The 16,462-nt window shown below is 40.1% G+C and overlaps 1 protein-coding gene across 1 annotated transcript in view; it reads right to left on the bottom strand.

Annotated features, from left to right (window-relative positions):
* The window catches only part of acad11 (acyl-CoA dehydrogenase family, member 11), a 75,424-nt gene that overhangs the window by 42,266 nt on the left and 16,696 nt on the right, over positions 1-16,462 (bottom strand). Inside the window, exon 13 of the mRNA XM_072691100.1 lies at positions 14,483-14,581. Within this exon, the coding sequence (XP_072547201.1) occupies positions 14,483-14,581 (99 nt within the window). The remainder of the gene's footprint in view (positions 1-14,482; positions 14,582-16,462) is intronic.

Below are 16,462 nucleotides of genomic sequence, written 5' to 3' on the forward strand. Positions count from 1 at the left end.
CCAGCATTGAGCTCTGGAGTAGTGGAACTGTGTTCTCTGGAATGATGGTGGTGCTCCATCCAATACGTTTGGAATGAGCTGGGAAGTTGGAGAAGAGGTTGTGGTGATGATCATCAAACATCCTGATCTCACTAATGCTCACTAATGCTCACTGAATGCAAACACACCCTCAAAGCAATGCCCCAAAATCTAGTAGAAAGCCTTCCTTGGACAGAAGAGACAGTAACTTCAACAAAAGCCAGATAAACTGTATTTTAACACCCCTGGTTTGGTGACCAGGAATGATGTCCCAATACAAAACTGTTGAATTATATGGAGTGCTTTAGTCTGGGTTGCCTTTTAAATTAGGGTCAGTACAGTCCAGATACTTACAACAGCAGTTATTTACATGTATTTATATGTACAGTACACAGTAATGAAAACAGATGGTCATGAAAACCGTTATGTAAAAATAAATTATGACTTTTTAATACACAAAACCACACAAATGTGGACCTACCAGGAAAAATACATACCTACCAAGAAAAAGACAGTACAGTTTGATGCTTTCCCTTCTCAAAAAAGCTAACTAAACTTGAACCAGGTCCGTTTTTACACGTCTTTCCCTGGACACAATGGCTGGTATCCATAAATCCTGAAGTCCTGAATAAGAGGGCTGACCTCAGAACAAATTCTTCAATTTACAATAGTCACAAAAACTGATCTATTGCTGAGGCGGTTTGCCAAGACAGACAACTGCTGAAATGAATTTAGACAAAAAATCTATTTAAAACAAGTACAAATGTGGCTTGTATGCGCAAGTGCTCTAGCCTCAGTGGTGGCTGTACATCACTAATTTGGCCTTTTTCTAGATATAATTTGGCATTTCTAACTCCATTTGTGACAGTAACAGGAGGGATATTTATGTTTACCAAGACTAGACTTTACCAAGACTTTAGTCTGAGCATGATCATTGGAAGGTGTATGAGTGGTTTACCAGAAGGTCATGGGAAAAAAAAAATCATAACAGAGAAACACAATTACGTATAACGTAACGTATAAAGCACTAGAGCACCAGCAGCCACCCAAATTATATGTGCTATGAGTAAACTGCACCAATAAGGCAACAGTCATGGCTCTCTGGAAGGCAGTTCAATGGGTATGTCATGAGCTCAAGACTGTAATCCATTATGCATTTGAAAAACACAAGGGAAACTCCCAACATTCAAATGTAATAAAAAAAATAATCTTTTATGAACATTTGCAAAATTGCAGGCTCACAGCTCAGACCAAAAAGGAGGTCAGTAACCGATGTCAAAGTGAGGATCAACAGCCTTACTTTGGGGAAAAACCCTTTTCAGCGTATTCCTCCAATCAGCAATCATTTTTCCAGGTCAGGTTTATTCTGTTACATGTGTCCATAGTAGCCAATCGACTCCCCAAGCCTGATTCAAATCATTCTGAAAGATGAGAACACGAAACAACAAAAGGATCCGAAGTGAAACTGGGACTCACCAATTAAAACCCTCACAGTGCTGCGCCAATATACACTGGGCCCTTGTATTCTTAAGCTGTGGAGCCTGGCTCAGTACAATGGCAAGTGTGAATAACAACCATGCTTTTTTTTTTTTTTTATCTGGATCTGTGTTTGCAGAGAAAGCTTCAGGCCCATTTGAGGCATTCTCTCCACAAGGCCTCTGAAGGTGTCCTGTGGTATCTGGCACCAAGACGTTAGCAGTAGATCCTTTAAGCTATGCAAGTTGTAAAGTGGGGCCTCCATGGAGCCTTAAGTGTTCACAACCGTGTCACTAGTTCACAGGTTGTCCTTTCTTGGACCACTTTTGGCATCAGCTATTAATAGGGATCAGTCTATTCATAGTCCAAACGTGATCCGCCTGTATTTATTTCACATAGCCAATCCGGAGAGCTGATCATTTCACACAAGATGCTGCAGTTCCTTGTTCAGCCGATAGATGGAAATACAGACTTCGCACCAAAAAAAAGTCGTCAGTCTAGTTTTTTGTTTTACTATATCTGACTCAAATGCAAATATTTGTAGAATGTGTTAAACTAATGTGATCTGTGGTAAGTAAAGTAAAGACAGTAACAGTAAAGACTGCTAAAGACACCACTTACACTCTAAGAGTACAACACTCAGTATAGTGAATAACAAAACACCAGAGAGCTAGCAAAATCAACTAAACTAAACTAAACACAAAAAGCCAGCAGACAGCACACACCACAGTTGACCAGGTAGAGCCGGGACAATGTTTAAAATGTGGTTGACACCAAAAAGCAAAGCACATTTCATCTTGAGAGAAAATGGCAGAGATACACTGCACAATGATGCATTAACATTTCCAGGCAAACTTGTCCTCAAACAGTATCAGCGATCATCCAGGTGTGCTGAAAGGTGACCGACAATCGGTATAGGCCCCAAAAACACTGAACACTCTATCCTTAGTTCTGGGCCCTAAATAATTTATCCTGTGGATGTTTTTTTTTTTCTCCCAAATACTTTTGCCTTGTAGCTATGAGGCTCACGTAGCCAACAAGAATGTATATACTCCACCTCAAATAGACTTATGTGGTTTGATACTGTCTGGGACATGCTGATAGAAAAGGACAAAAGCATGTAGCATTGCTAAAAAAAATGGATAGTAGTGAAGCCACAACAGCAAGTGTAATTGAGATTACTTGCTAATGAAACATTTAACTGAGGTGAAGTGTACGCTGATCTAGGCATGCAGTTTGCACACCTGGTGGGGTATAAGCTTTCATTATATTTTTGCCACATCACAATATTTAGCAAAATGTATTAGGACTTATTTTAGAGTGTTTTCAGGACTGCTGACATGCACAAAATACCCAAGAAGCATCCAGTGAAATTATTGATAAAATATCAGCATATATCTGCATCACTTAAATCATTTCCCAAAATCCCAAAAAAGTTTACATTTTTCATCAAACTCTTGCTTTAAGGCTCTGCGTGCATGCGAAGCCACATGAAAAGCCTATTTAGGGGGCTGCCCTGACGGTGTGATAAAGAACAGAGGTCTGGAAATGATTTGATGCAAACACAGGAAGAGTGGAGCTGTAAGGGGTCAATGCTAAGGGTCTCCAGATCTCCATCAGATGCCACCCTGGGAGCCATTGAGGGAAATTGTGCGTTCCTGGAAGGTTTAAAGTTTAAAAAAAAGAAAGAAAGAAAGAAAGAATGAAAGAAAAAGAGGGGGGGGGGAGAACAATAAAACCACTGCAGAAAAGGAAAGCGGTGGGCAGCTGGTTCGATGCACACATTTCTGTGGCTCCCCCAAGATTTGTAAATGCGACGGGTGAGGCAAAAGAGGAAGATGTGAGGACAGTTGAAAGGAAATAAAATCATTGGTGGCAAGAAGAAGCATACTACAGTGATTAATGTTTGCATTCAGAAGTATGGATGTTTTTATAAAGAGCATAGCAGGTCAAAGCATCAAGCAGCACTGAGAGAAGAGAACATTCAACAGTGAGACTTTTGACTAGTTTAATACAATGACAGCACACTATCCTACTATAATCAGAGCCTTCTGTCTCCTACTATAATCCAGTCTGTCTGTCTGCCTCTGTGTTATACAGTGTGTCTTTGTTACGATGGGAAACTGTATTATGATCTTTACTGCAAAATACAGTTGCAAGAAGAAGTAAGTGAACCCTTCAAAAGTACCTGTATTTCTGCACTGATTACAAATAAAACATCGTCTGATTATTATCTATTACATAATTACAGACGAACACAACTTAACTGAACAAATAAACATTTGGACTGTCCTTTTATTTGGCACATTGGGTAAACATCCATACTGCATGCTAGAAGTAAACCTCTATGTGAATAACCTCTCCAAGTGCTAATTAACAAAAGATGAGACTGGTTTTACATGTGCATTAAATAAAAAACACAAGCTCTGTTCTTCTCAAGAAAGATAGTGTCAACCATTCCTTGAAGCAAACAACTTTAAGACGACGTTTAGTTTTCTTTTCAACTAAAAATATTTCGAAGCTTGACTAGTTTCCTTTGTTATTTAGCTTTTGATTTGATTAAAGAGAAATAAAGAAGTTAGAAGTTAGCTTACTCTGTAGAAGACAATTTTATGTTTAAAATAAAACTATGCTACAGAGCTAACTAGGCTATAAGAGCTTATTTTAAACATGAATACATTCTGCTGTCTGTCTCAACATTCCTCCAATCCATATTTCAGCCTGACATTATATGTGGGCAATTAAAATGGCCTGCAATATTTTATCATACTAAGCATCGCTTTTACTGATTTTTTTAATGCTCAGAATACATCCTCATATGGGGGAAAAAAACTGTGAATAAATAATCTTCGCATTGAAGGGAAATCCCATTCGACTGACAATATTTTGAGTTGGGTACAGCCCATTTAGTGACGTTTAGGTCTCCTCCCCTCTGATGAGATAGAAGATCATCCTGCTCAGACCTACCCAGCACCCAGCACCTAGCAATAAATTCATACTAGTTCATGCAATTTCGGAGTGTCTGGAGGAGGGTCTGGGGAGAGAGCTCACTCATTTTTTTGTTACGGCCTAACTCTTTTAACTAGATTATGATATATATTTTGTTCTATATGAATAGATTTTAAGGCATTTTTAAGGAATTCTACATAGCTATCTAAAACTATTTAATGGTTAGCTAAACTACTTTATTTCCTAATGACACTGGAAAAAATTTGAATTCAGAAAGATCCTGCAGTTTGAGATTGTCTCAACACTTTATCATCACTAAATAAACCTACTCAATGTCTCAGCATTGCCCAGCATGATCAGTCTACAAATATACCAGTTGGTTTCCAAAGTTCAGCAGTGCTGATCAAATTCTATGTAGAAGTACGCCGGCTATGCCGTACAACAACAACAGGAAAAAACACCTATAAAACACACACAAGTCACCAACCATCCTGTCTATAGCAGGAGTCCTGTTTCCTGTTGAGTCATCCTTTTCTATTAAACAGTTCAGATCATCCAATAGGCTAATGATAACTAAAACCCTCCTACAAAACTACAAAAAACAGACACTAGCGCAGCTTGCCAACTCACTAGCTAGGAATGCAAGGCAAGTCCTGTTTAAACGATCAAACCTTCAACAGGAACTCTGTAGTAAATACGGGCAGCAGATTGATTCCGATTAAATAAATTACCCTCATTTCCATGAACAGGTGTGACAGCTAAACATGAATTCACCCTTAACAAATGGCCCACAGTTAAGCCCATATGTGTGTATAAAACAGAGTAGTAGTGTCTTTGGGAAATCCACCACACCAACAGACCAAACACAACAAACAAACAGTTTTTGATTGTTGTGGGAATCGTTCTCTCCTCATTAACACCAGTTAATTAATTGTTTTTCAGCACACTATAAGGACAGAAGACACACACCTTCCTTTTGTCGGTAAGAATGGCTCATAAGTCCAGTTGGTGCACTGGTAGAAAGTAACTAACCTTTAAAGTTATATTTCCCTAATTTGTACCATTTCACACAGAAATCTATGTAATATCCATTTCCCGGTACATGTACAGTACTGTGTAAAGGTCAGACACCACCCTACATTTTTTCAATTTTGTTTAAAAAAATAAAATAAAAAGCATTGCGTTATGGCTTCCATTCTTGTCAGGTTTTAGGTGTTTTAGGTTTTCTTTGTCCATACCTCCAAATTTCAGTTTGTGAATTTTCTGCTTCTCACTACCGAAAGACATTCAATGATGATGAAGTCTACACTCCCGGGTGGTCAGTTCATTGTTCTGAGAACACCAGCAGCTCTTTTGGACACAAAGAGCTTCTTGAACAGCTCCACATCTGTACATACTCTCAGCGTTGAGTCTTCTTTTTACAGGGGAAGATCTGAAGCACGAGTGGAGCTTGATTAAGTGGCTTGTTCTTATATCAGAGCTCAGAAATAACTCCTTTAGACATTTTTTCCTCTATTTTTAAAACGGTAAAATTTTAAAAAGGTTTGGCCTACACACATACACACACAGCCTCCTATCCACCACATCGGGTCATATTCCCAGTAATCCCGGGTCATACTGCTGCTAGAGTTGATTGAACCCATTCATTCTTTAACAGTTTCAACACAAAATCCATTTAGAACTGTCAAACTTGTGAAGCCTTTTCCCGTGTTAATGCAAGAGCACATCTTTGAGCAAGAAAGCACAGAGGACATCTCCGACTCTAATAGGACACAGATAGCACTGGCAAAACCCATTCCATCCCACTGCTTCCAGAAACAATGATCACTGCTGGCTTGGAAGGAGCTTCATGAGAGGAGCCGTGAAACACATCAAGAGATGTGAAGTAGATTAATTCCAGAAAGAGAAAAAGAGAGAGGCCATGAAGAGAGGTCCCCCTACACACCCCAATTTATATCAGATACAATCAGAGATCTGCTCACCAGAAACAGCAGACCACCCGTAAACAACAGGGTCTGTGACATCTGCTATGCTGTATTCGATTTCTTATCGCATGTCCACAGGGAGCAGAAGTGGGAATTTACGAGGTCACATAATTAGATCCTGAGGTTTCTTGCAGTAAATGACTTTTGGTCTCTAATTTTGTCAAACTGTTGGAGATTTGAACAGCAACAAAGAACATCTTGATGAGCTTTATGATGAGCCTGCTACAGAATGTACCTGGCATAACCTTTACTGAAGGTCCAGCTCCTGACTCCACAGCTCATGTCTGACATTTTACACATATTTTACAAGGAGCTCTGTCCACTGGTGGTGCGGTTTTGCCAAATACACAACCCAGCCTGCCATGTCCTTGAAAATGAATTGAGAAAACAGCAGCATCACAGCATTCTGCTTTTTTCTATAGTTATGTTTAGGGTTAGGGTAAGTTTGGGTTATAGTTAGGGTTAAGGTTAGTTTAGAAGTTTAGGTTAGAATTATGTTTAGGTGTAGTAGGTTTAGGTAGTAAAAATTTCCACTTTATTTCATACTTGATCATTTGATTTCTGTGAGTCTGGGTAATGTGTGCATAGGCACAAGGGTCAAATTATATTTAGTACACATTGTACTAATTCTCAAATAGTCTTTTAGTCACATATGTATGATTTCCTCTTGACCCCAGGCTGGACCTCATGGGGTCCCCGAGTATGGGTCTAAGGAGCTCGGATTTATTCCCACTGTAGGACTCAAAATGTCCTTACGAATTTATCACTGGGAGGCAAAGAAGCTTTTATCCCACTATTAACATCTTTCTTCATACTTAAGAAAAGTCCATGTAAGAAAGCGTCCTGGCCGAGTCAATACTAGAGTATCACTAGAGTATAGTCAAGCGAGTTTTACATCGCCATGGACTTTGAGGCTACCATCCAAGAAAGAAGTGCCTGCTTGACTACAGTTCGCAGCTGACCACATGGACAAAGAAAATGCCTTCTGGAAGAAGTCAAATGAGACAAAGATAGAGTTTTTTGGACACAATGACTCTGGGGCTGGATGGAGTGAATGAAATAATGAAAAAGGAGGACTACTTCAGAATTCTTCATAATCTCAAACCATCAGCTGGATAGTTGAAATCTAGACACAATTGGGTGTTCCAACAATGATCCCAAACACATCCAAGATGAAAGCAGGCTAACAATAAGCTCTTGTTTCTGATCTCAACCCTAATAAAATATAAGGACTGTTGATGTGTTGAAAGCAGGAAAATGGGCAAGCATAAGGATCTGAGCCACTCTAACAAAAGTGTAATTGTGATGGCTGGACAACTTGGTCCTCTCCAAAAAGGCTGGTCTTGTAGGCTGTTCCTTGTATGCAGTGGTCAGTAACCCCCAAAAGTGATCCAGTGAAATAAAATCGGTGAACCAGCTAAGGGTCATGGGCACCCAAGGCTTTCTGAAGCATGTAGGGAGTAAAGGCTAGCCTGCCTGGTCTGAAGAGCTACTTTAGCATGAACTGGTGAAAACGTTAATGCTGGCCTTAGAAGGTGTCAGAAAATACAGTGCATTGCAGCTTTCTGACCCCTGTCCACCACCAAAAGCACCTACACCATGTACGAACGTTATGTATGTTAGGGACTATGGGTATACCTTTGCAACATGGTTTAATAAGGAGAAACAAGGCTTTTCTTTTACATTCGGCTAGGGCCTGGTTTTTCTTTTGCACAAACAGCACAGCAGCTGTGTCTGAATGGGTCTGAAGTTGCCCCAGAACGCTTAAACAGTTAATGGACTTTCGTGCCAAAGCCCTAGACAAGGGGCCTTTGGTCTTTGTACACTGAGAAGGGGGAAAATCTGGAGGCTTCAAACCACAAAGGCCTGCAGCCAGAACCAACTAGATAATTCTGCAGGGGACATGGACGAAGAGATGAATTCCAAAACATCTCCAAACGTCACAGAGAATAACCTGGGGCAACTATCGCAACAGAAAAGAACACACTAAATACATCAGAATCATGTTATAATTCCCAGTAACAAATACAGAGACAACGTTCCATAACAAGAGAGCCGATTATATGGTCTGGTTGTTACAAAACACATCCCAAACACCAACAGAATTCAGATAAAGCAGTCGTTAAAGAAGTCTGCGGTTCCATTAGAAAATCTGGCTTGCTGTTCAGTTGAAGTTAAATTAAAAATAAAAGCGAATAGAACTGGAGGAAGACATGAGCAAAAAGACAAAATAAACACAAGTTCAGTGTGAGGGTTCGTCATGGCTCAAAGATGACTCACACCAGAAGTGAAAATTTTACAAGACGTCATAAATCAGATCCTCTTGCACAGCAGGGCTGTGTAATAAAAGTTCTACAGACACGTTCTGTGAAACTGCAATATACACTATATGGACAAAAGTATTGGGACACCGTTTGTCTGAAATCAAGGGCATAATATTTTTATATCCTGTAGGAGTAACTGCACTGCCTTGTTCAGTGAAGGCTTTCTACAAGATTTTGGAGCATTGCAGTGAGAATTTGATTGCATTGCATGCAGTAAGATCACAGCTCAACTCATCCCAAGTTTCACTGCTCGACAGCTCAGTGCTGAGTGGCTTTATACCTCTCTAGCGTACATATAGCATTAGGTGCTACACATGATTAACCTTAGATTCTTAGGAAAAAAAGGACATTCCATAGAACAGTGGCTCCCAATTGATGTAATGCGTAGCCCAAGTGATGATATATCAAAGTCTGCAGATGCAGGGACTTAAAAGTTTACATTCTGCTGCACTTAATATAGCTATTAGCTTTTGGGTTGCATGTTGGTAAAGCTGCTTGCGTTGTAGAGCTGTTGAACACTAAATGGATGATGTTTTGATCTGTGGCTCACATTTGCTATTTGTGAAGTGCTGACCACGCTCTCACTGTGAGACAAGGCAAGGAAGGGGAACTCTGAGAAACTTGGGCTGAAGTTGCATTGCATTGTTTTATTTAATATACACAACCAAGTTGTTTAATTTTAAAGTCTAAAGAAAGGTTAATACAGTTAAATAAAAAAGAAATGAATACTGTTTTTGATATAGTATAATAGTATAAAAAGCTGATGTGATGGGGCAGTACTGCACGCCTTGGTGATATCAGTATCAGTGAGACCAGTGATGCATCATGCAATGCTAATGAGCAGCGAGAGAGTAAACACCCACACACATGAAGCATTTTCCAACTCCCGTCAAACTGTGGGAGATGCGACATCGCAGAGTTTTTCCCTTCCCTCCTCCTGGCTCCACTTTGCGTCTCAGTTCATGCTCAAAGCGCAACTTTAGGCACCGGGTCTGTTTCGGCTTTGCCACCCGTCGTGAGCCGCTTTGTGTCTCCTCTAGCAAAGGGTCTGTGTTTATTGTTCACAGACTGCATGGCGCTGGTTTGGGTAAACATTTTAAAAAGCTTCGTATAAAAGTCATTGGATACAGTAAAAATGCAAGATGCTTTATGGCATGAATCATTCAGATGATATACATCTTTAGTGTTAAAGAGAAACAAATTGGTGAAGCCAGATGAGTAGTCGATACGAGACCTTTAGCTATTCCATATGAAAGGACTTCAGCAGGTGGCATGTTTACCATTTCGCATGCAAGTACTGTCTAACTTCAACACTTTGTTCAAAGCATACGCAGCATCAGTTATCCATCATCACTAGAATGGAGAATGCCGGAGTCCTAAAGAGAGCACAACTGGCTGTGCTCTCTTCGGGTTGGTAGATGGCGCTCTCTCCCCTCATCACTCCTAAGCGATGTCGGACAGCACAGGCGTCTTTTAGTTGGTGTGGTGAAGCTGGGGATCTGCTTTCCTCTGAGCGTGTCACTTTGGAAAGAGGGCAGCTGGTTTGACACGTATCGGAGGAGACGTGTTGCGTTAAGCCGTTAGAAATAAATGAACAGACTTAATGTTAAATTTGTCTGACTTTTCTGTTATTCCTGGTTCAGCAGCTGAAAATCTCAGCCTCATAATCAATTCAGATCCATCATTTGACCAACATGTGACTTATATTAAAATGACAGCTTTTCTACAGAACATTACCAAGCTAAGAAATTCCTTATCTCTACACGTTTTATTACCTCAAGGCTGGAACTGCAACGCACAATTGTCAGGAAGTTCCAGCAGGAACAGTAAACTTCAACTAATTCAAAATGCTGCAGCCAAAACTACAAAATGTGATCACATCATATTTGGTCAGCACTGCACTGTCACCATTGGTTTGCTCACCAGAGGTTTGTATGTTTATGTTTCATGATTTGTTAATCTTGTCGTATTGTTGGATTCCTGTAAAGCTGCTTTGTGGCTGTTGTAAAAAGCGCTATACAAATAAATTGGATTTTAATTTAATTAAGTCTATACCCTCCTAGTGTCAGGAGCATTGCGAGGGTGAGTTACAAACGGTTGGGTTAATTTGGAGTACCAAACTGGGGTAAAATGAAAAAATAGGATTAAGAAATAAAGAAAAATAAATAAAAATATTTTTTAAAAATTGTCCTTTTGATTTAGGTTGACTTTAATCTCACTTGGATTAATAAACCTGGGAGAACATCTGGCCCACAGAAAGAAGTGTTTGAAAGTACTGAAAGAAGTGTATTGTGTGTGTGTTTATAGAGAAGGAGGAAACAGAAAAAAAAAAAAATCCATAACACTAGTCCTTATTCACTATATAGACAAAAGTATTGAGGCACTGGCTCATTCATTTATTGTTTCTCCTGAAATGTTCCTGTTTTTGTTAAGCGTTATTCTGCTTTTATTGGATCAACTGTCTCTACTGTTCAGGGAAGACTTTCTACTAGATTTTTGGAGAATTGCTGTAAGGACACATATGTAAGAATGCTGTTTGTGGGCTGCAGTTCAGCATTCAACACCATTACAGGTGCTGGTAATAAAATTAGAATATCATAAAGTTGATTTATTTCAGTAATTCCATTTAAAAAGTTAAACTTGTATATTATATTCATTCATTACACACAGACAGATATATTTCAAGTGTTTATTTCTTTTAATTGTGATGGTTATAACTGACAACTAATGAAAACCTCAAATACAGTATCTGTAAAAGGTTCACAATGAAGACACCTGGTGCCACACTCTAATCAGCTAATTAACTCAAAACAACTGCAAAGGCCTTAAAATGGTCTCTCAGTCTAGTTCTGTTGGCTACACAATCATGAAGCCACAATCATGCTGACATGACAGTTGTCCAAAAGACAACCATTGACACCTTGCACAAGGACACAAAAGGTCATTGCTAAAGAGGCTGGCTGCTTACAGAGCTCTGTGTTCAAGTACATTAATAGAGAGGCGAAGGGAAGGAAAAAATGTGGTAGAAAAAAAAGTATGAGATGATTGTGAAACAAAACCCATTCAAAAATGTGTGGGAGATTCACAAAGAGGGGGCTGCAGCTAAAGTCAGTACTTTAAGAACCACCAAGCACAGATATATGCAAGACATGGGTTTCAGATGTCGCATTTCGTTGGTCAAGCCACTCTTGAACAAGAGACAGCGTCAGAAGCGTCTCGCCTGGGCTAAAGAGGACTGGACTGCTGCTGTGTGGTCCAAAGTTATGTTCTCTGATGAAAGTAAATTTCTTTGGAAATCAAGGTCCCAGAGTCTGGAGGAAGAGAGGAGATGCACAATTGCTTGAGGTCCAGTGTAAAGTTTTCACAGTCAGTGATGGTTTGAGGTGCCATGTCATCTGCTGGTGTTGGTCCACTGTGTTTTCGGAGGTCCAAGGTCAACGCAGCCGCCTACCAGGAAGTTTTAGAGCACTTCATGCTTCCTGCTGCTGACCAACCATATGGAGATGCAGATTTCATTTTCCAACAGGACTTGGCACTTGCACACAGTGCCAAAGCTACCAGCACCTGGTTTAAGGACCATGTTCTTAATTGGCCAGCAAACTCGGCTGACCTTTTGTGAAGAGGAAGATGCGATATGCCAGACCCGACAATGAAGAGCTGAGGAGTAAAATAGACTGATCAACTCCATGACACGTCGCATTGCTGCAGTAATCCAGGCTAAAAGAGCCCCAACTAAGTATTGAGTGCTGTACATGCTCATACTTTCATGTTCATACTTTTTATTTGTAAAAAAAAAAAAATTCTAAAAATCCTTTTGTATTGGTCTTAAGTAATATTAAAATTTTCTGAGATACTGAATTTGGGGTTTCATTAGTTGTCAGTTATAACCATCAAAATTAAAAAAAATATAAACACTTGAAATATATAAGTTAGTGTGTAATGAATAAATATAATATACGTATATAAAAGTTTCACTTTTTGAATGTAATTAATGAAATGAAACCTTTTCATGATATTCTAATTTTATGACCAGCACCTGTATTCCCCCAAGGCGTGACATCCAGCTCTGGGAGCTGGGTCTGAACTGCTCTCTGTGCAGCAGGATCCTAAACTTATTGATGGGATGACAGCAGATGGTAAGGATGGGCAGCATGACGTCCTCCTCACTGACCCTCAACATTGGAGCCCCATGGGGATGTGTGCTCTGCACACTCCTGTACTCCGTGTACTCCCATGTCTGCACAGCCAGGCATGTTATCATTAAATTTGCTGAGGATACAACAATCGTGGGCCTGATTTATAACAATGACAAGGCAGCATACAGAGAGGAGGTTGGCTTCCAGTCACACTGGTGCCAGGAAAACAACCTTTCTCTTAGACCAAGGATCTGGCAGTGGATTTCAGGAAATAGGAGAGAGGGCCATCAATGGGACCACTGTGGAGAGGGTCAGCAGATTGAACTTCCCTGGTGTTCACATCAACGAAGTTACATGAACACAATACACCAACCGGGTGGCGAAGAATGCACAACAGCACCTCTTCTATTTCAGACAGTTAAGGAGGTTTGTATTCTGACAGGCGGTATTACCACCTGGTACGGGAACTGCACCACTCTTGGGCAAAAAGCTCTGCAGAGGGTGGTGTGCACAGACCAGCACATCATCAGGGTTCAGTTTGCAAATTTCCTAGATTTAAACACCAGTCGCTGTCTGAGGAAGTCAAGTAGGATTATTAAGGACTCCACCCACCCAAGCCACTGCCACTGTTTTCACAGCTGCCCAGCGACAGGAAGTATAAAAGTATGAAGACCAGAACCAGTCGGTTGAGAAACAGCTTATATCCTCAAGCAATTACGCTACTGAACAAACAACAGTGCAGTATACCGGTTCACAGTCCACAAGCCATTTCATCTGTATCATCACACCTCCAGCCCATACAAACACACTCTGCACCTGCACTTACTACTGGGACCCCTATGCACAGTCACACTGCACCCACAAAGACTTCTCCCCACTCACACTACACCTGAATTCACACCCATCCAGTGTTTTTTGTAAATAACGTAAACATGTGTGTATAAGTGAATGTGCAAGTTCCACTTACCTTTACACCAGTGTAATGTGACATGACAAACATGATTTGAATCGACAAGAACATTACTGGGGTCATCCTAAAAGTATTACATGGAACACCATCAATGCTCGGGTACTTAAGCTCACCCCTGGCATGGGGCATGGTGCTAATAGTTCATGTTTATCTGCTCCACATTCTTTTTTCTATTCTCCGGACAAAACTTTTCTGTCAAGCTGTGTGTATGCAGTTGAAAATCTTTGTCAGCAATGGGTACAACTTAAAGCAGTTGAATGTCTTTATTAGAAGGGCTGTCCACAAACATTTGGACATAGATACAGCTATGCAAGAGGAATTACAGTGCATGGATCAGCATGTGGAATTAGGAGCTCTCTGTGTGCTACCGTGTTTTCCATCACCACCCACTAGTTAAAGTTCCCCTACTGCACAACACACATATCACAAACCAGCTACATGAAGCCACCCAAACCCATCTGGTCTTTAATATCTGTAATGCGTTGTTTAAAAACATAAGGATTGAAAACCTGCCTTTTCACTTGGAAGTTTCAGTAATTTCATCATCCAAAATGATACTTTATACAGCGAAGCACAGCTACTAAAGTATTTTCCAGCCAAATGAACACATTCATAAACACTCACCACTGCTCCACCACTTCTTGCCATTGATGATGTAGTGGTCTTTGTCTCTTTCAAGCGTGCACTCCATGTTGGTGGCATCACTGGAGGCAACATCTGGCTCTGGAGGAGAAAGAGAACGGGCACGAAGAGTGAAGACAAGAAGGAATAAGAGACAGGGGACAGAGAAGCTACTGTACCACTCACTTCTGGCACTTATAATCCAACTCATATGCTCATGCAGAAACAAAATACTAAGAATGGCTTAACAACAGCCAAACCAGCAGAAAAGTTTTAATAACAGGGTTTCTGTACATATTTACTTTTTAATACACCAGTCAAAACCTAACAATTACAGACACAGAACTCATACAACTCATCACACAAACTCCTAAATCAATAAACCAGAAAGCTACATCCCAATAAGACCATCTGTGTACTTTCAATGACAGGAAACTTATCGCCTTTTCATCAACCCACACACACACACACACACACACTTGTCACCCTCTGGCAGGCAGCAGAATGGAAAGGAAATGACTCATATTCTCTTTCCCTCTGCCTCTGCCTTCAGCTGTTCTCTTCTGCTCATTTGTTCAGCATCAGTATCCACACACACACACACACACCTAAAGTCAAACCCATCCTTCATTTATGAGAGGAAGAGAGAGGGAAACGTTTGTGTATGTACTATCTGTATGTTTCACGGTCTTTGTGGGGGTCAAATGTGCCCCAAATATGCTCAAGTGACACAATATGCAAAGTCTGTGGTTGTATACTGAGGCTGATATATACAGCTATATAATATTTTGAAATGCAATTACACACTTTTTAATCAATTCCATAGCTACATAATTGTTTATATTTACATTCTATTTGAATCCTGCACGTATTATGGTATCACAGCTGACGTTTAGAATCTGCACTTTTGACAGCTTTTTTTTTACCTGTTTTGATGAGCCAGAAGTGAGAAATATCATCAAACAAACACTATGCATTTCTTACAACTTCTAAAGGTTCACAAACTCCAGTTTATTCATAGCTCTCTCTCTCAGTGATATTACTGTTCAGATGTTTCATGTCCGAAAGCTCTTGGTCCAGCAGTTACAATAAATCCAGACTATCCGCCCCCTGCAGAGCTTAGTTCCCGACCTAATCTAATACATGTGCCTCTAATATACAAATGCTTCTGAAGACCCTGATTAGCTGGATCAGACATGCTTGAGGAGGTCTAGAACTCAGGGACAGGCTTCTGGACATGTTACGAACAAAGGGCTTGCACAAAGAAGGCATGAACAAAAACACTGCATTTCACATAGAAACTATCTATAAAAGGAAACACTTGCTGACAAATGTTTGCCCGATAACACTGAGACGAAGACCAGGACGTGTGGAACAATGTGCTTATGAATCTTTTGACTTGTCCTTTTGACAGCAAAGGTTGTCTCCCTTGAAAATCAAACATGTGTGGTCTCTTTCTGAAGGCAGATGCTGTACTGAGACATCAACTGTGGGACAGAGCTAGCTGTAGGTCCCATAATGACTTTTTAGATTTGTTGGAGACTTCTTTACACATCTAACTCTTTACTCTTTATCTGCTCTTGGGCTGAACTTGCTATGATGGCAGTTGTTTTAAATGTTCATATGCAAATTATTTTCCAGACAGTGGCTTTTAACTGTTGTGCAAAAACAAACAAACAAACAAACAAACAAACAACAAAAAACCTTCCAAAACTCAATGCACCCACAAATGTTCTTCTGAAGGCCTTCTGAAGAGAGATCTTTGGATGTTGCCATAGTGATACCACTCACTTCACCAATCAAGAGCAAACCAAACAAAATGTCTAAGGGTTAATAAGACAGAATAAAAAAACAAAACAAAATGTAATCATCTGCATCTGATGTGAAGCACCTGGTTCTAATTTCAGGCATTTTAATAAGTAAAACAGCGTGGGGGTGTTTTAATTTTTTCCACCAAAGAAATTCTTGTTTTGGTTATTTACA

The sequence above is a fragment of the Salminus brasiliensis genome, chromosome 1 (genome assembly GCF_030463535.1).
Source record: "Salminus brasiliensis chromosome 1, fSalBra1.hap2, whole genome shotgun sequence".
Classification (NCBI taxonomy): domain Eukaryota; kingdom Metazoa; phylum Chordata; class Actinopteri; order Characiformes; family Bryconidae; genus Salminus; species Salminus brasiliensis.